Below are 25,015 nucleotides of genomic sequence, written 5' to 3' on the forward strand. Positions count from 1 at the left end.
CTTGGCGTTGACCCCAGTGACAAAGCCAGGGGGAGCCATGCCCCCCCCCAAGGTTGAAAATTTTGCAAATATAATTCTTATTTCCTGGAAAATTTGCATATATACCCTTAAAATGAGTCTTTGCCCCCCCCCCCCCTTCCATTGTTCCTGGTTCTGTCCTTGGTTGAGCCTTTGCCTCTTTGGTGTGGTTTCAAAAAAATTATTGTCCGTTTCTCATGTTCATCAAGCTCTGAGTACCAGTGATGTAAAGTAAGCAGATTGAAGCCATTTCTCTTGTTTCTTTTTTTGTAAAGAGCTTGCATGACGGGCTCATACTCTTTGATGGTCACTCCACTTGGTGGCGTAAGGTCAGACTTGCTCAACACATCCGGTCCACCTGTTGCATTGGTCTTGGATCAAAATCCAACAAGGACTGAGAGACCCGGTTGTGCGGTTGGAGGGACTGGTTACATTGTTATTGTAGTACTTCTCAGTGCTTTGCTAAAATATCTCCTTTGTTATGTTAGCACCGATCGTGGCATCGAGGTCTACCAAGCTTCACACAAGCATTTGTCTTCCTTGATCTTGTAGTTGCACGACCTACTCCTCTTCTTGTTTCCTTGACTCTCCTCGACCTCGTCCATCACCCCGGCATTTCTTGTTTGTGTATCTGGCATTGACATGGCAATGTCGCCGAGACTGAGTGTGTGGCTTACATCCAATTTGTCCATGAAAGCGATGGCATTCTCATGCAATTGCTCACTACAAAAGTAAAAAAAAAAAAGAGAATCAATCAATATCAAACCATGCATCATATGTACATCTATACTCTATACATACAAATATAAAAATATCGAAAGGGGCAGATCCAATTAATCTTGGCCACTAAATCATGTCAATTCAACGACCTAGATTGCTCCATGGTGAGCGCTCAACATCTTTAGCATGAAATCAATGTCATATCACATATCAACGTGTGCGCTAATCACATAACTAACGCGTGGATGATATCCTGTCTAAAATCAAGTGCAATTAATTTTCTCCCTAATATTAACGTCACATATGTATTTACTAGTTCTCTTAAGCAATTTTTTTGGTCACTCCGAGCTCCTCGTCCGACTCCGCTGCGAGGCATCCCGATCAATGGGTCGGCTTCGAAGGAGGAGCCGCTACCGGAGCCGGACATGGTGGCAACGGAAGACGGCGAGGGGAGAGGACGGAGAGGGGAGCCAACGGGGAGAGGACGAGGAGTGAAGCGGTTGGGTGACGATTTTTCGGGTTGTTCGCTCAGACGTTTGGTGGAAGGGTTGAGGGTTTGGGTTGCTGATGCTCTAGCTCATATATATCTCCGGCTGCCCATGCCTATGTGCTCCAACCGAGGCACCGACGGTGGAGCTCGCCGTCGGACGTGACTGATTGTATGTTGATGGTGGCCAAGATAATCATTTTTTTTACAGCGGATAGCGGCCGAGATAACATTTCCCAGTAGTCTTCCGCTACCGGGGTCTGCTAGTCGTCACCAACGATGTCTGCGGCTGACGTCGTATCGTGACCGTTACAGAAGATGGCGGACGAGATAATATTTCCCAGCAGTTTATCGCTGCCTGGGGGGTCTGCTCAGTCGTCAGCAACGATGTCTGCGGGTGACGTCGTATCGTTGCCGCTACCTGCTCCACTCGAGCTCGAGTCGACGCGAATCCACGCAAGCGAGCTGAGGCAAGTCCACCGAGTCCCATTAAACAAACCCGAATCCACGCAAGCAAAGCGAAGCGGCTCTCTGTATGTACAAAGGCGCGCGCCCCAGCCGGGAGCTCCTCGCCTCGCCCGAGCGAACCTTCCTCCTTGTCTTGCAGGCACGCGCGGTTCGATATGGCGGCGGCGATGGTGTGGGTGCCGATACTGGAGGACGGGGTGTTCCGGTTCGACGTGTCGGAGGCCGCGCGCGTGGCCGCCGGGCCCAGCCTGTCGTTCGCCGAGCCGCGCCGCCGGGAGGTGGTGCTGCGCGACGGCGCCGGCCGCCCCGCGGTCGTGCCGGAGTGCGAGGTGGTGGGCGACGACGTCCACAGGGTTCTCATCAAGGTACGGGTTTTGGTCGTCAGGAAAATGATGTTTACGTGTATATAGTGCACTGTGCCCGTTAACTCTCACCGGACACTGGAGCACACTTCTTTTTCTTTCTTGGATTGCATTAATGGGTCACACGGGGTAGATCTTCACATCAAGTTGGTGATCTTCCTGACTTCGTAAACTGCCGGGCTCCTTCACAGTTCGTAGGCTTCCAAGTGATCCTAACCGTATAGGAGACACACATCCTCTAAAAATAACTAGAACCTTCACAATTCACTTGGTGAACCATCTCTCTCTCTCTCGCGCGCGCGCGCGCGCGCGAAAGGAATCCACGCAAGGATGGAGTGGACCAAAGAGAGTGAGCACAGAGAATTGAATGGGTTCCCTGTCAGCCAAGGGTCTCAAAAGCCTCACCCTCTCAAGCGGTGGGGCTTGGTTATATAGGCAGGCCTCAAATCTGACCGTTGGACGAAAAAAGCAACGTCCCCAAAAGTTTCATACACGTTCAAACCTTGAATGGTCCGGCAGGAAAATGGCTCCCGAAAGAATATCAGTAACACCCTGAGATACCAAACGGTCCAGAGACCTCTAGAACCACGGTTAGCATGATGGTACCGAACATGAACAGTCGAAGGTTTCAGACAACAACTGCATGTCTCTTTCCACGACAAAGATACATCAGTCGGTGATACTAGACTAGTTTCGCTTAGAAGTTCTAGATCTAAAAGGGCACCACGTGAAATTGATGGACCGGAAACATCTAAGCCCATGTTCTATACCAATACCACTCGGATGTTTTGGACCTATACTGGAACTGCTCTGCAACAACCCTTTCAGCTCAGAGGTATTGGACACCATCCATCCGGAGGTATCGCCCTTAATACAACACTGTCTGAACCAAACAAGAGTCCATTAGTTATAGGAACCAAACTCGATAGTTCCAGATATACACTTAGGACTTCTCACCAGCTCTGTTCTCACTAGGATTAGAGGTATGTGTCGATTGGTTCTTAGGATTTCTCACTAGCTCTATTCTTACTAGGATCATAGGTATGTGCCGATTGGTATGATAGTTTCAGAGATGTATGCGATATGGAGAACTGGGAATTTTTCATTGGAAAGTTTGAGGGATATATTGCATATTTGGCAATGTGATCATCCTTAATTTAAGTGCAAGTGCCCCTCTTTATAGTACGATTGTTCAAAAGACGCAATGTAGAAATTGTTCCACTACAAGCCTATAATAATTTGTAACTACAACTTGTCTTCATGTTTCTCGTTTTTAGGGATCACCATTGATTCTTTTTAACTAACACATAGACTAAATCTGAAATATCTCAATAAAAACATTAGTCTTGTATTTATCTGATCATTAATCAATCAGAACCCATTACAAATTCTACGTGCACTTTCACATATCAGTAGGTTGCACCTTAACATGTGACTGAACCTGAACTTTGTCGGTCTACGACAACCTTACAAGGCCCCCGCACACACTCCACCACTAGTAGAAAGCAGGGCTTTGGTTCGGCCAGAAAATAGCATTAATCCCGATTGCATTACGAACCGGGACTAATGCTCACATTAGTCCCGGTTCGAGCGGCTAGGGCACCGTACATGCATTAGTCCCGGTTCAAATGGGACCTTTAGTCCCGGTTGGTGCCACGAACCGGGACTAAAGGGTGCGATGCCCATTAGTACCGGTTCGTGGCACCAACCGGTACTAAAGGTTAGACCTCTAGTCCCGGTTCGAGCCACCAACCGGTACTAAAGGTTAGACCTTTAGTCCCGGTTCGAGCCACCAACCGGTACTAATGGGGTTTGAGGCATTAGTACTGGTTCATGACACGAACCGGTACTAAAGGTCCCATTTTCAAACTCTACCCCCCCTTGGATCGCCTTTTCAGTTTTGTAAAAAGCAAAAAATGATAAAAACTTCAAAAATTAAAATCCTTCCAGATGTAGTTATGTTACTACATGTACCAGTTAGGAAAATTTAAAAACTTAAATTTGGACATGTTTTGCAAAAAGTGTAGGAAAAATGTAAAACGACTATAACTTTTGCATACGATGTCAGAAAAAAACCTATAATATATCAAAACTTTCAGCACGAAAACCCGCCGATTTTGACAGCCTACGGCATGTTTGCAAAATTTGGACATGTTTTTTTGAATTTTTGTTAAATCTGGTCAAACTATGGTCAAACTACTTATTCAAGAAGTACTAGTGTTACTAAATAATTATTCAAGAATATTAGTGTTACTAAATAATTATTTCAGTTTTTTTGAATTTTGGTCAAATCTGGTCAAACTGTGGTCAAACAATGGTCAAACTAATTATTCAAGAAATATTAGTGTTACTAAATAATTATTTCAGTTTTTTTGAATTTTGGTCAAATCTGGTCAAACTGTGGTCAAACTATGGTCAAACTACTTATTCAAGAAATATTAGTGTTACTAAATAATTATTGTTTTTTAGAACAATAGTTTCAAACTCAAACAGTGAAATGTGTGACTTCATGCTCAAGCTAAATTCCTGAGGGTTAATAGGATTGACATCTTACTATTGTCAGGAAAACAAGTGCAGACTTGGAAACGAGGGAGAATAGAACCCAGAAGTTAAGCGTGCTCAGGCTGGAGTAGTGAGAGGATGGGTGACCGTCTGGGAAGTTAGATGATTTGGAATGATGAGGGGTGATTAGAGATTAGAGGTTAAATTGAGCAGTGATGAGGGGTGATTAGAGATTAGAGGTTAAAATAATTCAGAAATTTGAAAATAAAAAAAAATCAAAAAATTTCCTTTAGTACCGGTTGGTGTTACCAACCGGGACTAAAGGTGGACCTCCAGGCAGCGGCCACGTGGAGGGCCTTTAGTCCCGGTTCTTAACCGGGACTAAAGGGGGAGGCTTTAGTAACGACCCTTTAGTCCCGGTTCCAGAACCGGGATTAAATGCCCTTATGAACCGGGACTAAAGGCCCTTTTTCTACTAGTGCACACTTATATTTCATCGCAATCCCTAACCATCAACACCCTTTAATATCTAGTTGTCTCAATTACGACAACAAGTTGGGCCTATGTGGTAATCACTGAAGAATATTACACCATAAATGTTTTATCATTCTCTGACCACATTGTGAACATTCAATGTAATGTAGTACCCGTTACTTTGTTTTGCATTATAATGGTTTTTAAAGATGATAAAGTCAATAAACACTAGTAGTGTTGCATTAACCTTGATCGGTCTAGTGCCCTAAAATTGTTATTTGGGTTTTTGTCTCTGCATCTTTAACAAATAATGTGGCTCAAAAACTAAGTTTACATAGGCTTACATCAATATATATCCTTAGCAGCTTCCTTCTGGGACATCTTTCTACGGCACAGGAGAAGCAAGTGGCCCACTTGAACGAACCGGGAAACGAGTAAGCATGATATATGTTGTTATGTTTTATGTTGCTAATTTCTTAGCTAATATTTGATTGACCTCTCATTGTATCTCTCTTTGATCTCTATTAGGTTTTCACCTGGAACACAGATGCATGGGGATACGGGTCAGGAACCACTTCACTATATCAATCACACCCTTGGGTGTTGTCCATCCTCCCAGATGGAAAGAGTCTCGGTGTTCTAGCTGATACCACACGCCGTTGTGAGGTAGTAACTTTATTTAACTTTTCCAACACACCTGTCTAGAAGATCAATTGTTTAAGTAATTCTCGATCATTAAACATATGAAATTTGTTGTTTGTGATAATATTTTTCTATATAATACTCCCTCCATCCCAAAATAAGTGACTCGACTTTGTACTAGCTTTAGTACAAAGTCGAGTCACTTATTTTGGGATGGAGGGAGTAGTAGCTAACATGGTCCAATTCCATTGGCTATTTCTTCAGTATTGCACCTTATAGTCATAGCTAGGTACATCCTACATATATAGGAGATGTATGTTTTCATTGAGTCGATGGGTATTTCTTTAACCAACAACCGTATTCTATTACAGATTGACTTGAGACAAGAATCTACTATAAAGTTTGCTGCCCTATCTGCTTATCCTATCATTACTTTTGGGCCATTTGATACACCAGCCCAAGTGGTGGCATCCTTGTCTCATGCGATTGGTATTTCTTTTCTCATAACATCTCTTCCAGTATTGATATCTAGTGTTCACACTCTTGAAATTCTAAAACTTAAAATATGTTTGTCAAATTTTAATCTTGTACATATATACAGTGAAGTTGCATATACCTGCCTTGTATGAGAACATGTTTCTCTAGTCTGGAATATCTAATCCTATTATGATTAAGTTGCAATCTAGTTAATGTTATTGTACATGTTTAACAAAATATTTGTCTCTCGAGTCATCTATGATTTGAGATTCAAGGCATTTAAAGAGAGATTTGTATCTTGAGCTATGATGTTGTGCAAAATTTTAGTGTCACAGTAGGGTGTTCATGTCTGGATATTTGCTAGGTTATCGTGCCTGGAACTTTTTTTCTTCTACGAACAATCATGACCTGTATAAGAGTGACTAAGACAACATCTTGCTTCTTCTTCGTGACTACATCCATGTCCAATTGGCCATGAGAAGAACACAAAATTGCAACTTAGATGCTAATATATGTTATGTAACCTGTTGTCCACTTAATGCACACACTTTTTCTATTATAGGAACTGTGTCCATGCCTTCAAAATGGGCTCTTGGCTATCATCAATGTCGCTTTAGCTACAAGTCTTCCGAGAGAGTCCTTGAGGTATCTTGTAAAGGAAGTATATGCTGCATCAATTCATTCACTTTACTTATGATGAATAAAGCGACAATTTGTTAAAGCAATTTTAGTTTAGTATGTTATTGTGTAATCTAGTGTGTAATTTGTTAAAGAAATTCAAGTTTACTATGTTACACGTAACCTAAAAAGGGCTAATGTGAACTAAGATCATCACCAACAGTTGCCCTACCCCGTATTCTTTTCTAATTTAAGGGGAGCTGGGCCGAAAAACATGCTCCAACAGTTCTCATTAATCATTAATCTGAAAGAAAATTATGAAACACCCTATAATCAGCCCAACTCCCCAAGGGAGAATGAGCTTCTTGTACAATTTTTCCTAAACGTGGCGGGAGTCAACCGCTGAAAAATCAGCTCCCGCGCACGCCCTTCTCCTCACGCCGTCGGCCATCTACGTCGTCATGCCGCCGCCCGGGGCTGTCCCCCCACTGAGTGTCGCTGATCAGCGCGTCCCTGCGGTGGCCCGACTCCTGCCTCTCAACGATCAACGACCAACAGCCGCTGCTTGTGCCACCCCATGCCAGCCGGCTTCCTCTCATCATCGGCAGCCGCCCGTACGTCCCCCTCCCCGCTCCAGCCAGCCTCCTCCCATGCGTGATCATTGTTGCTTCACCGGACCTTCCTCTCATTGTCAGTCGACCATCGTTTTCTTTTGTTCCCAAGGTGCACTAGTAGAAAAAGGGCCTTTAGTCCCGGTTCTGGAACCGGGACTAAAGGCCCTCCACGTGGCCGCTGCCTGGAGGTCCACCTTTAGTCCCGGTTGGTAACATCAACCGATACTCACCAACCGGTACTAAAGGAAATTTTATGATTTTTTTTTGAATTTTTTTTATTTTCAAATTTCTGAATTATTTTAACCTCTAATCTCTAATCACCCCTCATCATTCCAAATCATCTAACTTCCCGGACGGTCACCCATCCTCTCACTACTCCAACCTGAGCACGCTTAACTTCCGGGTTCTATTCTCCCTCGTTTCCAAGTCTGCACTTGTTGTTTTCCTGACAATAGTAAGATGTCAATCCTATTAACCCTCAGGAATTTAGCTTGAGCATGAAGTCACACATTTCACTGTTTGAGTTTGAAAGTTCTAAAAAACAATAATTATTTAGTAACACTAAATATTTCTTGAATAAGTAGTTTGACCATAGTTTGACCACATTTGACCAAAATTCAAAAAAACTGGAATAATTATTTAGTAACACTAATATTTCTTGAATAATTAGTTTGACCATTGTTTGACCATAGTTTGACCAGATTTGACCAAAATTCAAAAAAACTGAAATAATTATTTAGTAACACTAATATTCTTGAATAATTATTTACTAACACTAATACTTCTTGAATAAGTAGTTTGACCATAGTTTGACCAGATTTAACAAAAATAAAAAAAACATGTCCAAATTTTGCAAACAGGCCGTAGGCTGTCAAAATCGGATGCGGATTTTCGTGCTGAACATTTTGATATATTATAGGTTTTTTTCTGACATCGTATGCAAAAGTTATAGTCGTTTTACATTTTCCCTACACTTTTTGCAAAACATGTCCAAATTTAAGTTTTTAAATTTTCCTAACTAGTACATGTAGTAACATAACTACATCTGGAAGGATTTTAATTTTTGAAGTTTTTATCATTTTCTTTTGCTTTTTACAAAACTGAAAAGGCGATCAAGGGGGGGGGGTAGAGTTTGAAAATGGGACCTTTAGTACCGGTTCGTGCCATGAATCGGTACTAATGCCTCAAACCCCATTAGTATCGGTTGGTGGCTCGAACCGGGACTAAAGGTCTAACCTTTAGTACTGGTTGGTGCCACGAACCGGTACTAATGGGCATCGCACCCTTTAGTCCCGGTTCGTGGCACCAACCGGGACTAAAGGTCCCATTTGAACCGGGACTAATGCCTGTACGGTGCCCTAGCCGCTCGAACCAGGACTAATGCTCACATTAGTCCCCGTTCGTAATGCAACCGAGATTAATGCTCTTTTCTAGCCGAACCAAAGCCCTGTTTTCTACTAGTGGTGTTTAATGATTTACTCATCCAATTTTTTTACGTATCAAGGAATTCCCATTTTTTAACACAGTACAGACGCAAGCGCTCATACATATGCGCATACGCTCACCTCTATGAACGCACACACGCACACCCTACCCTTATGAGCACCTTCGAGAGACTGAGCCGACATATTATCTTGAGATTTACGAAGTCACCGTAGGCACCTCGTCGTCAACGGAAACGTCTCCTCCCACTGAAAGCGTATCATCAAAAATCCTGAAATAAATCCAGGAATAATGCAAGCACCAGGACTTCAACCCTGGTGGGCTGGGGATACCACTGTCCCTCTAACCATCCAACCACAGGAATTGTGTGATTTTGCCCTGTAGATGAATTACTATGTTGATAGAATTGACATGCATATGCCATTTATACATTAATTTGAAGATAAATAGGAAAACCAGATTATATGGAAAGATTTTTATGGGACTGCAAAAGCAGCTCATGTGTCAACCACCCCTAAATTATATGGACACCCCGTAAAATCATATTTAAGAAGAGTTTTTTTATGAAACTGCTGGTGATGCTCTAATACGAACAACCGATAACTCACCCTATCTATATTTATACCTAATAATAAAGTCATTAGTGCTTCTCGCGGTACGTCACATAAATTGCTCCCAAAGTTGCAAAATATTACCCACCGATGGCACCTATAAGTGACAAAAAAGTTCCACACAAGGAATCCCCCACCTAGGCCGGCCCAAGGAGTAGGGACCCCTATACTGCGCTCTGCACGCTACGAGAAGACGCAGCGTACCCGTTTGGGCTGGCCATATGCGGGCGGCCTGTTTTTAAATTTATTTTTATTTTTCTTTTTTCTTTTCCATTTTCGTTTTTTCTCCTATAAATAATTTGGTACTTCAAAAAAGTTTCAACAAATTTAAGGAAGAGATTTTCCAAATAAATCATAAAATATTTGTGGATTAATAAAATGTTTGTAATTTTTCTTAATCATAAAATATTTGTGGATTAAGAAAATGTTCAATAAATCATAAAATATTTTGGAAAATGTTCACATATTCCAAAAATGTTTGCAATTTTGAAAACAAATGTTAGGAAACCAAAAAATGTCTTGATTTTTATAAAAGTTTGTGTATTAAAAAATGTTAATTAAATTGAACAAAATGTTTATCAAAATGTTATCGGTGATGCAAAAAAGTGTTGTCATGACCTTTGAGATTATAATTTTTTTTCTTTGGTTACAACGCACGTTTCCTTTTGCTAGTGGACTCTAGAACAAGTGTCTCATAACAGACGCTTGGGTAAGATGAATCGCACACATCCGCTGTCTAGCATTTGGGAAATTTTAGTTCAAAAGAAGCATCGAAAAGTGAGGTCTACTTTATGTTTATTTTAAATCTAACGGACAAACAAATCACAAATGGAGTTAAGCATTTTTAACTTAGCAAGTGACAAGTGAATACTAGACAGAAAGGAAGTAAAGGAAAAAAAATCGGCAGTGTAGTTCGGTCCATTATCCTCGACTGAATTTCCGTGTTTGCCCCTGCCTATTTTCGATTTAATCAAACCATGCCCGGTGTGATTGCAAGATGCTATTCCGCCATTGGCTTCGGCCTCGCGGCCAACGCGCCGCCACTCGAGCTCAACGCAGAGGCCACCGCTTAGCCTAGAGCCCTAGATCCAAGCAAGGTCGCCTCCCATCCCGCCGATCTCTCCCTGCTACCACCGTCACTCGTACCACATGAGTTCCAGAATCCACAGGAAATCCACGGCAAGCACGAGAATAGAGCCTCAATCTTCGGTCCAAGATAGCATCTGCGCCTCTGTCTTCCTGATGGAGTGATAACAGAGCGCTTCCATGGCGATTAAGCCAATGATGAGGCTCAATCGCCCAGATGCGATGCCAGCTTTGACGAGCCATGGTCGTGGAGCACTCTGCTCAAGCCTCCCTATTTGGTCACGAATTGATTGGTTCTGTGACTTCAGCCGACTTGGATTGGCCCAAGATTTATGTGGCTTGTTGCTTCGATTCTGTCCAAGCAAGGCAAGGGCAAAGTGGGAAATGCAATTGCGGAAAAATGGGAAGAGAAGATGAAAGAAACACAGTTGGGGAAGAATTGGGGAAATAGGTGAAGTGACATTTTTGTGTGGCACAATCCTGATTTCGAGAAACTAGGTGGCATTCTTCTGATTGCTGCTATGTTTTCAAGTGGCATAGGTTGAAATCTTGCCTATTTTTTTATCATAGCATGAATGCATGATGTACTTCCGTGACTTCTGTGATAATCATGCTTAAGATTATGTAGTGATACCACTCAAAAAAAATTAGTGTTGATATTTTCATGTTGATACTTAGTTACTTATTGCTATGATAATTTTCCCATTAGCTTTTCATAAATGTCGAATGCACTCGGACCGCTTAAGACTATGTAGTGTTGTTATTTTCCTGTTGATACTTGGTTACTTATTACTTCCAGAGGAGGCTTAAAAATATGCTAGTGATGATATTTCAATGTTGTACTTATTTAGTCCTTTCACAGGTTATTAGAACATTTAGGGAGAAAGGCATTCCTTGTGATGTGGTTTGGATGGATATTGACTACATGGATGGTTTTAGATGCTTCACATTTGACAATGTAAGTACCTTTCTATGATAGGTTCTACATGAAAATAGCATGCTTAAAATGTATACTGCTTCAAAGTGCCATATGGAGCCTCCCTTTTTTCCTGACTATTATTGTCTAGCAAAACCCGTCTATTTTAGACGAATTCCATAGTCTACATAAGTGTCATTCTAAGTGCTTCGGGACAAGTTTCTTCTACGGCCAATGATTATGTCTGAACTTGATATGTTACAGAACCGTTTCGCTGATCCAAAATCTATGGTTGATGATCTACATTCCATCGGTTGTAAATCAATCTGGATGCTTGACCCGGGAATAAAGGAAGAGAAGGGTTACTTTGTGTATGATGGTGGTTCAGAAAATGATGTGTGGATTAAAAAAGCAGATGGTAGCCCATTCATTGGTATGTTTCACTGACTTAAATGAGGGCCTTGTCATCCTATTGATTTTACCAGTCGAACATGCCTAATGTCCTACAATTCCAGGGGAAGTATGGCCTGGTGACTGCGTTTTCCCGGATTTCACCAGTGAAAGAATCCGCACATGGTGGGCTAGATTAGTAAGGGATTTCATCTCCAACGGCGTTGATGGAATATGGAATGATATGAACGAGCCTGCTATGACAGTATATGCTCTTATCACAATTCCTTTGCTCTGTGCCATCTTATTTTTTTATTTCTGTATGCAAATGGAAGTGGTGGTGTCAACTTGCAGACTACTACCAAAACAATGCCTGAGAGCAATATACATAGAGGAGATGCTGATATTGGTGGTGTCCAGAATCATTCTTACTATCATAATGTAATGTCTCTATTGCTTTGGAAATAAAAAGAAACTCGCAATGGAACCGAAACAAGTTTTTTATATGTGATCGTGCTTTAATGTTTATGATTTTCAGGTTTATGGAATGCTAATGGCTAGATCTACTTATGAAGGAATGGTGATGTACAATACAGAAAAACGACCATTTGTTCTTACACGAGCTGGTTTTATAGGAAGCCAGCGATATGCTGCAACATGGACTGGTGATAATCTCTCAAATTGGGAGCATTTGCACATGAGTCTATCAATGGTTCTTCAATTGGTATGTAAATTTTCCTTCAACTCCAAGATAGCTCCCCCCCTTCCTCCCCGAAATGTATCAAGCACCAAGTCATTTGGCATTTTTTGCATTATCTACCCAATTCATCTTTAAAAGGTGTATTAAACTGTTTGAATGAATAGATGAACATGCCATTAATCCTGTTTTTTTATTGTACTGCGAGCACAATCCTGTGACCTTAAAGCAATGCATAGTTTCTTGATTACATTATTGTTGTGGACCATTGACACCTGTATTAGTTACAAATTTTGGTTCTTTCAATTTTACTTTCATTGCAACTCTGCAAGCATGTTTCTTGTTTCTGATTAGGCCTGGGCGTTCGGTAGAAACCTAAAATTCGGTTTCTGCTATTCGGTTTTTTTATGAATTCGGTTTGCATAAGTGGAAACCAAAGTAAGCACTAAAAATCAACTAACCGAAATTTCGGTTAACCGATTTTTTCGGTTCGGTTTTCGGTTTAACTGAATTTTGTACCATAAACAAAGTATGCCCTTTTGCTTTCAGAACATATTGACTACATGCGTATTTTAAAGAAAAAATTTGACAGCATAACAACGCAAATTTGACAAATGTGTAGAACATATATGTGATATCAAATATAAGGATACCAGAATATTGAAACATGCATAATCAAGTCCAAGTTCCAGCACAATAACCAAAGTTAAACAAGGTAATATTGAAACATGCACAATCAAGTCCAAGTTCCATCACAATAACCAAAGTTAAACAAGGTTCACCAGAGACATAACCAAAGTTCCAGCACAATACATAACCAAGTCCAAGTTCAATAACACATAGTGACAAACTGGTAGTCCAAGTTCCAGCACTAGACATAACCAAAGTCCAAGTTCAAGTGTTCAACAACACAAACTGATAGTGATAAATGACAATAGATTTGCACTTGAAGTTGAAGAGCAGCCAACAGTAAGACTCCCAATTTGCCATCATAAACATGAGCATCTTGACCATTCCAAGTTCCAGCCAAGTGAGCCAATCTGCCATTTTTTGTAGATAGTACAGAATTCGGTTAAAATAGAATACTAGATACCACACAATACTATTAAGCAAATCTAGTGATGTACATATGCCTAGAATTTGGAAAACAAAGTACATGAAGTGCATAAAGCAACATTTGCATAACAGCATTCACATGAGGTTTATTACAGCAACATTTGCATTTACATGACATAACAATCTGCAAGGAAACCACATGGTTGTGTGGTGCATGTTTTGAATGATACGGCAATTGCATTACATCAGCATTTGAAAATATCAAAGTTGGTCTACTACAGAAAAAATAAATGAAACCTAAAAGCATGAACAAGAGGAAGACAATTTCTTGCAACTCACCAATGTTTAAGTAGAGGATGGAGGTGGGCAAGATTGGCTCAGCCCCAGATGGCTTGCAAACAGACTTGCTACTACTTGCTTTCGATTTGGATGAATTTGTACTACCAAACTCTTCAATTAGTTCTGAAAAAGAATGAAATAAACATGTAATAAACATAGGAAGTTAGAAATATAGAAAATTACATAGAAAACAATCACAATATGTTACCCTTTTCCAATCTTAACAATTCCTCCTCATCTTCTTCAATGTTGACAGTAATAGAACCCCTTAGCCAGTCTTGGGCACAAACAAGAGCTTGGACCATGAATGGTGTAAGGGAGGTTCTAAATTCATTTAGGATGCGACCACTTGTGCTAAATGCTGACTCAAGACGCAACCGTTGATACCGGAACAGCCAACACATCACGGGCCATTCTTGCCAATATTGGGAATCTAGCAGCGTTGTTCTTCCACCATTTTAGAATGTCAAAATCATCCCTATTTACTTCATTCTCTTCATGTAGGTATTTCTCATATTCAGATTTGCTCATGCTAGCTTCACCATCACCAACTCTCAACTTTTTATTTATCCGAGACACCAATTTCCTTCCTTCCCTTTTTTGAGTTAGTTCAGATTGTGGAGCTCGCACATGCTTGCTTGCATCACTTGGTGCATACTTAGCTTTGTACTCTTCAAACAAAGCATGCATAAATGTTTTCACCGCCTCCCATGCTTTGCCTCCATTTAACTCACCATACATTTCTTCAATTGCTAGTTTTGTGAAGTTTGAAAGCTTGAATCTTGGATCAAGAACAGTTGCAGCAAATACAAACATGTTCACATTCTCCTCTTCCTTTTTCTTTCCTTTCCCCTTCCCCCTTTCATTCTCCACCTCCTCATTCCAACGTCCCCAATACTTATCATACTTATCTTGCATTTTCTTGGCCATTGTTTTGCGCAAAATATCATCACTATCAGCCCACTCTTCCAACACAACATTAATTTCAGCAATATCCATAACAAATTGATTCACTGTCACATGGAGTGTGGCAGAAACACTAAGAGTAAGGTGATAAAACTGTCCAAGAAATTCAGCCATTTTCGTAGCATTCTCCCAATCACTATCAACAGGAATACCAGGAGCTTTCTCACTAGTTAAATCTAATGTATAGAGTGGATCTTCTTCCTCATACCTCGCAAACACTTTCTCAAAGTTGATTGCGGTTGCTAACATTAGGTATGTGGAATTCCATCTAGTGCATACATCCAAACTCAAGAATGCCTCGCCATCCACCTTTTCTAACCGAGCAAGTTCTTTAAATCTTGTAATTCTAGATGGCCCATTTCTTATATATCTAACCGCAGCTCGCACACGCTTAACTGATTCATCCAACTCTTTTAGACCATCAGTAACAATCAGATTTATAATATGGGCAGCACATCTCATATGCATATATTTACCTTCAGCTATGCTATTTCCAGTTTTGATCATTTTCTTCCGTATGTAACCTACACCACCATCATTCGCGCTAGCATTATCAACAGTTATTGTCATAACTTTGTTTATTCCCCACTCCATCAAGCATTGCTCTAAGGCTTTTCCAATATCATCTCCCTTATGACCTTTTACTAGGAAAAAGCTAATGATTTTCTTGTGCAAATTCCATTCAGGATCAATAAAATGTGTTGTGACTGCCATATAACAATCTTGTGTTTCAGAAGTCCAACCATCAGTGGTGAGACACACTCTTTGACATGATTGTTTGAAAAAAAGTTTCAGCTTCGCTCTCTCTTCAAAATAAACCTTCACAACATCCCTAGTGCATGTTCTTCTAGAAGGCATATTGAAACGTGGACATGCAATTGACATCACTTCTCTAAAACCAGTTTTTTCAGTAAATGCGAATGGAAGCTCATCTACTATAATCATCTTAGCAATAGCTTTCCTTAGTGCTTCGGGATCAAATTTATGCACTGAAGGACTTTCCCCTTGGATAACTTGCAAAGTACCTTGATTCTTATTCTTATCATTATGAGGATTATACTTGCAAGTATTAAAATGACTGATTAAGGCAGAGGTACCGTTAATCTCTGGAACGGCCTTGATATCACGATTGCAATGCTTGCACCTTCCAAACTTGAGAAGACCACCAACTAGTACCTCAGAAAAGTGATCCCACATCCGTGATCTTTTCTGCATCTGCCTTCTTGTAGGTCGTTCCTCCATCTCCTTCTTTTCCTTTTCATACTCATCAATCTTTCTTTGTTCTTCCTCATAAACTCGCATCTCCTCTTCAGTCATGTCATCATCACCAATGATATGCAGTCCACCAGGTTCAACCATCTAAAAATAGTAACATAATTAGAATTCATGTGATCATTCTTCTATACCAATTACTTCGGAGAAGAATTAAAAAACATATTAAAAATACAAGTTACCAACGATGCAACTACTAAAATCAGTACATACAGTGTGAGTGCACTAACTAGATGGCTGAGATGAGCTTTCCCTACAATATATATAACCATATGTAAATTTCCAGCAGTAGTAAATCTCCAGCAGTAGTAAATTTCCAGCAATGTAAATTTCCCAGCTGAGTTGGTGTCATGTCCAGATGTTACTAAACCAGAGAGATAGAGAACATTCATACAGTACATACAAACTACAAAGACATATGCCTGGGCGTACATTCATACAGATTACAGAATATTGCAGTATTGGCCAAACTGCACTTTTTTCTCTGCATAAAAAAAGAACCAGAGATCTCTTCTTTTTTCTCTGCATCCACATCCACGTTTACCATCTACTCACAAAGAACAAAATAAAATAGGAGACAAAGGATGGGAGATTGGGCTTATTACGTTGACTCAATGCTCAGTTTCTGCTGTGGAAGACGTGATGACGAACTGGAGAATACGCTGCCGAGAATCCGAGATGCTGTCAAGTGCCGACGGCGACGGATGCGCGGCGCGACGGCGGGTCCTTGTCTGAGTTGTCTGACCTCTCCTTCCTTCCTGCAGATGCGGCGGCGGAGGCTGGGTAGGGCAGGCCGGCAGGGGGCGCCGAGTGGCGGAGAAGATGCGGTGGCCGCTGGCGCCGGCGGTGGCGTCCCAGCCGCTCAGATGAGAAGCGGCGGCGGCGGCTGGGTAGGGCAGGGGGCGCCGGGCGGCGGCTGGGTAGGGCAGGGGGCGGCGGGCGGGGCGGCGTGGGGGAGGGGAGGGGTCAAGGGCGAGGGTGCCTAGGTTTATGCTGGTGCGTGCCTCGACTGGAAGTGGGAGGGCGGGTGGGTCGTGGTCGTGGAAGTGGGAGGTTGCGGCCTGCGGGGGGTGGGCTGTACTGGGCCGGGGGCGGGGCCGCGGGGGGTGGGCTGTATTTCGGTTAACCGAGAAATACACCGAACCGACCGAATTTGGTTCGGTTAGTAGCCTAGCTAACCGAATTTTTCTGTTTATACTAAAAAACCGAAATTTCGGTTTATTCGGCTTCGGTTTCGGTTCAGTTTTCGGTTGGTCGGTTTTTATGCCCAGCCCTATTTCTGATTACTTTAAGCAAATCATTTTGAATATGTTGATATCCAAAATAAAAACCATCACATTGGCCATTACTGGGTATGATAAGCATACATTTCTAGGAATCAATAATGTGGTTATATCCGATCAGGGTTTGAGTGGTCAGCCTCTGTCGGGTCCTGATATTGGTGGGTTTGCTGGAAATGCTACTCCAAGACTTTTTGGAAGATGGATGGGAGTGGGTGCATTGTTTCCATTCTCACGTGGCCATTCTGAAGCTGGAACTGTTGATCATGAGCCATGGTCCTTTGGTGAAGAGGTACTATTTGTGTGTTTCATGTCCCTCATCCACACTGTGTACGCACACAAACAAAACCTTGTTGCACTCGTAGAAGCTTCAATGTCTTTCTTGTTTCTTATATGCTACATTTTGATACATAAGGTGTTAGTATATCCATTATTTTTTTCTTTGTTTACAAGTCAAATCTACAGGAGAGCTTTCTTGTTCATGAGATTAACGTACATTTCATACAACATTTCCTCCATTTTATTATGCCAGTCATGTAGCCAGACAAATGATTTAGGGCGTGTTTGGTTGCCCGCACCGAGCCCAACCAGGCCCGCGCGGGAAGGGACAGGCCTGTTTGGTTGCCTGGTTTTCCTGTTGGGCCTGCATCGCACGCTCCTCAAAGCAGCCTAGAGCCTGGCTCGCTGGAAACCCTCGGATCGACAGTTTCTCACGAGCCAGGCTGAGTGCGGTGCGAGGTCGCACGGGCGGGAGCGAGGCGCGGGCGAGGGGGGGGGGGGGTGGCGGGAGATGGAAATCTGGCGCGCCGTCCCGGCGCCAAATTAGCCTCACCCCCTTTCACTCGCTCACCCTAGCCACTGCCCCCTTTCTTCCCTATTGCCTCACCGGCGGCGGCGGCCGCGATTTCAGATTTGCGCTATAGGCGGCGGCGGCGATGGAAGAGGTGGGGGCGTTTGCGGCAGATCTGGTGCTCCCCTGCTGTTGGCCACCGTCTGGTCGACCAACTCTGTGCCATGGCTCCCCCTACGTCGTCCTCGTCTCCGATGCCGGTAAGCAGCACCCCCTCCCCCTTTGTTAGCTCAGTGGTTAGGCCTTTAAGCTAGGTGTAGGATCGATTTCCCACTGAACGAACCGTCGATGTCGACTAGGTTATGGACGCACGAATGAGGCTGATAATCCAGGCAGCAGCACTGATTAGTGTGATTCAGGCATGGGTCATGTTCATGCACCAGAGAGCTGTTCGTCATGCTGGGAGACCGTTGATCCACTATGGTCCATTGTTTCCCCGGGAACAGGAGAGGATCCAAAATCTGAACTACATCTACAACTGCAATGACGTCGAGGCTCTGTGGATGCTTAGAATGAAAAGAGCACCATTTTCCATGCTTGTCGAGACCTTCAGGAGCAGGGGCTTGTTACAAGATAGCATCAACACCAGTGTCGAAGAGCAAGTGGCCATGTTCCTCCATGTTGTTGGCCATAACCAGAGGTTCAGGGTCATTCACAACACGTTCAGGAGATCAATGGAGACCATCTCTAGGTACTTCAAGCAGGTGCTTTTTGCTGTTGGGGAGCTTAGAGGAGAGATGATCAGGAGACCATAAGGCCAGGCTCCACCCAAGATTCGCGGAAGCCCAAGATGGTATCCATACTTCAAGGTGAGCATTGACAATATACACTTTTCATGGCTTGATATGCTTGTATTGTTCAAGTTCAGCACTAACACAGGCTAGTGATGCCATTTTCAGGACTGCATTGGGGCAATAGATGGTACTCATGTCACTGCTAGAGTTCCTAGGTCACAGTTTGCAGCATACAGGGGGAGGAAGCACTACACAAGCCAGAATGTGCTTGCTGCTGTTGACTTTGATCTGAAGTTCACATATGTCCTGGCTGGCTGGGAGGGCTCAGCGCATGATGCAAACATTCTCACTGACAGCATGAGTCGACCTGATGGGATCAACATCCCCGACGGCAAGTTCTACCTTGGAGATGCTGGCTATGCATGTCGGCCGGGTATTCTTCCACCCTTCAGGAAAACAAGGTACCATCTCAACGAGTTATCTGGTAGGAACTTTCCTAGGACTGCACAGGAGCTGTTTAATATCAGACACTCCAGCCTTAGAGTAACTGTTGATAGGGCATTTGGAGCTCTAAAGAATAGGTTTAAGATCCTGGATCAGAAGCCATTCCACCCATACTCCACTCAAGTTAAGCTAGTTCTCGCTTGTTGCATTCTGCATAACTGGATCCTCCAGTGGGGCTTTGATGAACACGTGCCTGAGGAGGAAGAGGTCGAGCCTGACGATGTTGTTAGCTCTGGCCATAGTGTGGAGGCATTTGACAATGACGCTTGGAAGAACAAAAGGTTGGAGTGGGAAGAGGCAATGTGGCTTAACAGAGGTCAGTGCAGGATTTGAAGAAGAGGAAGAAGAAACAGCAGTAGCAGAAGCACAGAAGAAGAGGAAGAAGAAGCAGCAGCAGCAGAAGCAGAAGAGGAAGATGAAGCAGCAACACCGATGCACTATCCCCTATTTAGCCAATGGCTCTTAATAATTTGATCTGTCATTTGATTGTAGTTAGGATGAACTGTCATTTGTTTAACTAGCTGGCACTATGTTCAGATTGTGTGTGGTAAGGTCACCACTAGTTAGAAGTGGTGACAACACCTTATGCAGGTTGCAACCAAACACCATGTCATATGTGCGCCTAATGCAATGCGGGCAACCAAACGCCGGGTCAAAAATGGTTGTCTCATGCAACTAGGGGCATGCAGGCAACCAAACTATGTGCATCTGGTTTTTTTGGCCTGCATCCCCTCAAACCGGCTCAATTGAGCCAGGCTCGCCGGGCCAGGCTGAATCGGCAATGTAACCAAACACGCCCTTATTGTTTATGCACTCTGAGGACAAGTCTTTTTCCCCTTCCTAAAATTTGTTACTAGCGTTCATATATTACGAACAACCCTTTTCATTTAGTAATATATTGTGCTGATGTTTTGCGTATTCTAATTTATTCATATATCAAGATCCTCCCATGCTTTTTAGTGTTGTTAAATTCTTAATATAGATATCACTGGCTATTTCTAACAGCTAATGCATATTTCAGTGTGAGGAAGTTTGCCGTCTCGCGCTACTAAGACGGTATCGGCTACTACCACACATCTACACTCTATTTTATGTTTCGCATAAGAAGGGTACTCCAGTTGCTGCGCCACTTTTCTTTGCTGGTAATAATGCATGTCTTACTATTCACTAAAATATATTGTAGTGGCAGAGACCCATAGTCTAAGTTGGCTGTAGATTTAGGAATAAATGGGATGTAGCAAAACATGTCCGCATCTTTCGTCTTTTCTTGGTGCACATCTATAAAATGAAGATCGGTGGTTGCACTACTATGACAAGGGCATGTTTGGAAGTTGTATCACAATAATTTGATTAATTTCACATAAAGTTCAGGAAATAGTGTTTTTCTGATATGAAGCCTGTGAAATTCCCATCTAAACAGGCTCTAAGAAATGACAATCATTGAATGTTATGATTCAGGACTAGACAAGGAAAAAGTATTTATGTTCTTCCTTGCTGGTGTGCCAGATAGTAGATAGTATTCTTTGGATGAATTTTGTTATGTAATACAAAATCTTATTCATTACTTTGTTGTAGATCCACAAGACACGGAACTGAGGAAAATTGAGACTACGTTTCTCCTGGGGCCACTTTTAGTTTGTGCAAGGTAATGGTATCACATCAATGAGGTCACAACGTACCTCTTTGCTCTATTATCTTGGAAATCAAGATTTTCTTGTGTGCATGAGCTTGCATGTTGTTGTGTGTCAGTAGAATTTTGTGCATAGTGCCAATATGTTCTTCACCCTTGACTAAAAAATGTAAATTTTCTGTCATCCATTTAAATATAGAGAAATCAATGGCCATAATGATGTGCCATCTGTATATTTTTCTATGCTTCTATGTGACATAATAACTTCCGGTCTTTTGGCAGCACTTTACCTGATAAAGGAGCTCATGAATGTGCACATAAGTTACCAAATGGCATTTGGTTACCTTTTGATTTTGGAGATTCCCACCCTGTAAGTTAGTTGGTAAACTTTTATTGTGCTGCCTAGAAAGCTATTCCGGAACTAATTTTTATTTATTTACGACTGATAATATAGGACCTGCCGGTGTTGTATTTAAGAGGTGGAGCAATACTTCCTGTAGGCCTTCCTATTCAGCATGTTGGTGAAGCAAGTTTAGGGGATGATTTATCACTACTTGTTGCACTGGATGAAAATGGTACGTATCTGTAACTTTGCCTGGGGTAACTTGCATTTGTGATATGTGGTTTATCGGGAGGTGGTTATGTTTAACGAAATTCATAATTATACCCCTGTTATACCCTTTGTGAAGATCTGACCATGTTACCGTTAGTAATGTGTGATTTAGCAAGTACTCGCATGTGCTCAAACAAATAGAATAACAGAATTCTGCACTAGATTTTTTAGCCAGTTTCCTGTGTTGAAGATACTCATTTAAGCATTGTCATATGGTGCACATACTTTCTGTTCTTCACCATGTCTGAATTTTTTACAGGTAAAGCTGAAGGTGTCTTGTTCGAGGATGCCGGTGATGGATACGGGTTCACACAGGGAGACTATCTACTGACATATTATGTCGCCGAAGTCCACTCATCAGTGGTTTCTGTGAAAGTTCTGAAAACTGAAGGATCCTTGAAGAGACCAAAACGTAACTTAAACATAAGTATTTTGCTTGGTGGAGGTGCTATGGTATGTAATACTATGTATACTTGTTGCCTTTTGTTTTACTCCCTCGGATCCATATTAATTGTCACAGCTTTAATATAACTTTAGTACAAAGTTGTACTAAAGCTGTGGCAACTAATTTGGATCGGAGGGAGTATCACATTATATTTTCTGTTCTAAAGAATTTTAATTATTATTTCTGTGAACTCAGATAAGTTCACGTGGTGTGGATGGCGAAGAGGTACATTTTACGATGCCTTCTGAGTTTGAAGTGTCCAGCTTGGTTGCAACAAGTGAACTTGATCTCAAGGAACGTTTAGGTATCTATCTGTGGCTCTGTCATTTTATATTGGAAGGGCTCACTATAACTGGAGTTCTATTTGACTGAACTTGGACTGCTTGGTATCTTGGGATGGTTGTACAGAGACAATTCGTCCTATACCTGATATGGATGAGCCATCGGGACAAGAAGGCACTGAGCTCTCAAAAACACTTATTGTTTTGAAGAGTGGGGACTGGTTTCTTAAGATTGTACCATGGATTGGCGGTCGTATTATTTCGATGACTCATGTTCCTTCTGGTATGCTTCTTTGGTGCTATATGATCAATGGACTTCTATTATTTTGTCATGTCTGTGTATCAACAGTAGTAGGATATGTTGTTTGCTAAATAGAGAATTTCAAGGCAGTCTCTATATTCTTGGAACTGTTGTTGACATGCCAGTACATGTGGAGCAACAAGGTCTTGAAATTTCTTAGATGCTTTATAAATTGAGTAATGTGGATGCCGTTCGTCTATTTGCTTCATTGGTTGTAAATATATCCGAAAATTATTTTCTAACTAACTTAACTATTACATGTGCTTAGATTAGTTAAGTTAGTTAGAAAATAACTATTACATGTGCTTCCTCAAAAAAAAATAACTATTACATGTGCTTGATCTCTGGCTCTCTCTAGATTCCCAATGGCTGCATAGCAGGATTGAAATCCATGGTTATGAAGAGTACAGTGGGACTGAATATAGGTCTGCTGGCTGCATAGAAGAGTACAAGATCGTGAGGTAACGTAAATCATCATCTTAATACCGATTCCTATTTTTCATTTTTTTATTGATATGCTTTGGCCTGTCAAGTGAGTAGTTTGTGTGGAGTTCTAGTTTTAGCCACAACAGTAACTGTTGATAGAAATGTGCAGGGGGCATCTGGAGCAATCATGCGTGGAGGAATCCAAAGTTTGCCTGGAAGGAGATATTGGGGGTGGACTGGTTCTTCAGCGCCACATATCTATTCTGACGGACAATCCCAAGATTGTCCAGATTGACTCTAGCATTGAAGCAAGAAGTGTTGGGCCTGGCTCTGGTGGATTCTCAAGGTGAGTGCTAGTAATTCAGATTCTTGTCAGGGGACAGAGTGGTATCCTGCGCATCCACCTGGGAAAGTAACCTGAACCAAACCTTCATAGCAAAATGGCAGCTTGTCTAAAGATATGAGATTGTCGCGCGCGCAAAAAAAGGATATGAGATTGTCTCATCATCTTGATCACATAAGAGCATGGTTGGATGGACACTTAGCCCAGTGGTTGGAGCGCAGCTGTGCCTCCTATAGCCGGCCTGGGTTTCGAACCCTGATTCCTCACATCTTCTATCTTCCACTTTTGAACCTAACAAGTACTCCCTCCGTTCCTAAATACTTGTCTTTCTAGGTATTTCAACAAGTGACTACATACGGAGTAAAATGAGTGAATCTACACTCTAAAATATGTCTACATACATCCGTATGTGATATTCATTTGAAATGGCTAGAAAGACAAGTATTTAGGAACGGAGGGAGTATTTGAGAAAAAAAAACTTTTGAACCTGAACAGTTTCTGGATCAATCATGATTTATGATTTGAAGCACACTAACATGCCATTAAAATAACACGGTAACATCTCGAGTCCGGGCTAATTTCAACATGCTTTGTCGATAGTAAGGCTCACTGAAATGCTTAAGACTTCTTCTGCCAGCCCTAATCATGACTCATCGATGTATATGTTTTCTCCTCTGAAGGTTGGTCTGTTTGCGTGTCCGTCACACTTTTACGCTTCTACACCCTACTGAGGTCGTTGTTGCTTTTACGGCCATCAATGGTTCAAAGCAAGAGATCTCTTTAGATTCCGGAGAAGTGATGCTCGAGGGAGGCCTGCGACCGAACGGTAAATATGTGGCACTCTGCACAATGTTTCGAGTTTCTTGTTGCCTGACCAGCATCTTTTGGCTTGCTTTATGCTGATTCTTTAATCCACTCTCCAATCTTCTGGCGAACTCATTGATCAGGGGAGTGGACGCTGGTGGACAGGTGTTCAGGGCTGAGCATGGTAAACCGTTTCGATCACCGTCAGGTTAGCAAATGTTTGGTGCATTGGGGAACTAGTGATCTGAACATGGAGCTCTGGTCCGATGAGAGGCCGGTTTCGAAAGACACGCCGTTGAGGATCTGCCACCAGTATGAGGTGACACAAACATGAAACTCATTCCTAGGTAGTATAATGTAACAAATGCTTTTAAAACTTGTGTCCGCTCATCGTGCTTAGTTCCCGATGACTTGTGTGTAAATAATGTCATGACTACTATGCTACTGCACATCTCTGGGATTGTTGGCCTGATTGTCCTTTAAGTTATGCTTGAGAATGTTATGGGGTGACAACTAACAAAAGCCAGGGTCAGAATCTCTCCAAGATTTACCTTGGCAAAGGATGTTTACGATGTGCCTTCTTAGTAGGTAGCAGGTGATTCTGTATTAGCTGCAACAGATGAATTTTGAGGTGAAATTTAAAATT

The 25,015-nt window shown here is 42.1% G+C and overlaps 2 protein-coding genes across 5 annotated transcripts; one reads left to right on the plus strand and one right to left on the minus strand.

The window, feature by feature from the left end:
• Positions 1–1,754: 1,754 nt before the first annotated feature.
• On the plus strand, positions 1,755–25,013 carry LOC109759614 (uncharacterized). 3 transcript variants are annotated; one of them, XM_045231052.2, is made up of 22 exons: positions 1,759–2,058; positions 5,397–5,465; positions 5,560–5,697; positions 6,045–6,162; positions 6,713–6,795; positions 11,385–11,480; positions 11,703–11,871; positions 11,954–12,093; positions 12,183–12,269; positions 12,367–12,552; positions 17,563–17,730; positions 20,548–20,668; positions 21,102–21,171; positions 21,439–21,526; positions 21,611–21,731; positions 22,029–22,222; positions 22,410–22,518; positions 22,623–22,778; positions 23,155–23,257; positions 23,392–23,568; positions 24,246–24,391; positions 24,513–25,013. In XM_045231052.2, exons 1-22 carry the CDS (start codon positions 1,849–1,851, stop codon positions 24,701–24,703), a joined length of 2,940 nt encoding a protein of 979 aa, XP_045086987.1. In that variant the 5' UTR covers positions 1,759–1,848; the 3' UTR covers positions 24,704–25,013. The 3 variants fall into 3 exon arrangements, with proteins under 3 accessions (XP_045086989.1, XP_045086987.1, XP_045086988.1); XM_045231053.2 differs by lacking the exon at positions 17,563–17,730; XM_045231054.1 differs by lacking the exons at positions 24,246–24,391; positions 24,513–25,013 and having other exon boundaries at positions 1,755–2,058; positions 23,177–23,257.
• LOC120968794 (zinc finger BED domain-containing protein RICESLEEPER 2) lies at positions 13,235–17,183 on the minus strand. 2 transcript variants are annotated; one of them, XM_073505892.1, is made up of 4 exons: positions 16,764–17,183; positions 14,129–16,245; positions 13,921–14,043; positions 13,235–13,565 (listed from the first exon to the last, which is right to left on the minus strand). In XM_073505892.1, exon 2 carries the CDS (start codon positions 16,243–16,245, stop codon positions 14,287–14,289), a length of 1,959 nt encoding a protein of 652 aa, XP_073361993.1. In that variant the 5' UTR covers positions 16,764–17,183; the 3' UTR covers positions 13,235–13,565; positions 13,921–14,043; positions 14,129–14,286. The 2 variants fall into 2 exon arrangements, with proteins under 2 accessions (XP_073361993.1, XP_040251708.3); XM_040395774.3 differs by lacking the exon at positions 16,764–17,183 and having other exon boundaries at positions 14,129–14,283.
• Positions 25,014–25,015: the final 2 nt, after the last annotated feature.

Source organism: Aegilops tauschii, chromosome 7, assembly GCF_002575655.3.
Source record: "Aegilops tauschii subsp. strangulata cultivar AL8/78 chromosome 7, Aet v6.0, whole genome shotgun sequence".
Taxonomy (NCBI): Eukaryota; Viridiplantae; Streptophyta; class Magnoliopsida; order Poales; family Poaceae; genus Aegilops; species Aegilops tauschii.

Bases quoted from the DNA above. Each gene is read 5' to 3' on its own strand.
- LOC109759614 (XM_045231052.2), top strand. From the start codon at position 1,849: ATGGCGGCGGCGATGGTGTGGGTGCCGATACTGGAGGACGGGGTGTTC. The intron at 23,569-24,245 runs GTGAGTGCTAGT...TCTCCTCTGAAG, and splicing joins GGCTCTGGTGGATTCTCAAG to GTTGGTCTGTTTGCGTGTCC. The intron at 24,392-24,512 runs GTAAATATGTGG...CTCATTGATCAG, and splicing joins GGGAGGCCTGCGACCGAACG to GGGAGTGGACGCTGGTGGAC.
- LOC120968794 (XM_073505892.1), bottom strand. From the start codon at position 16,245: ATGGTTGAACCTGGTGGACTGCATATCATTGGTGATGATGACATGACT.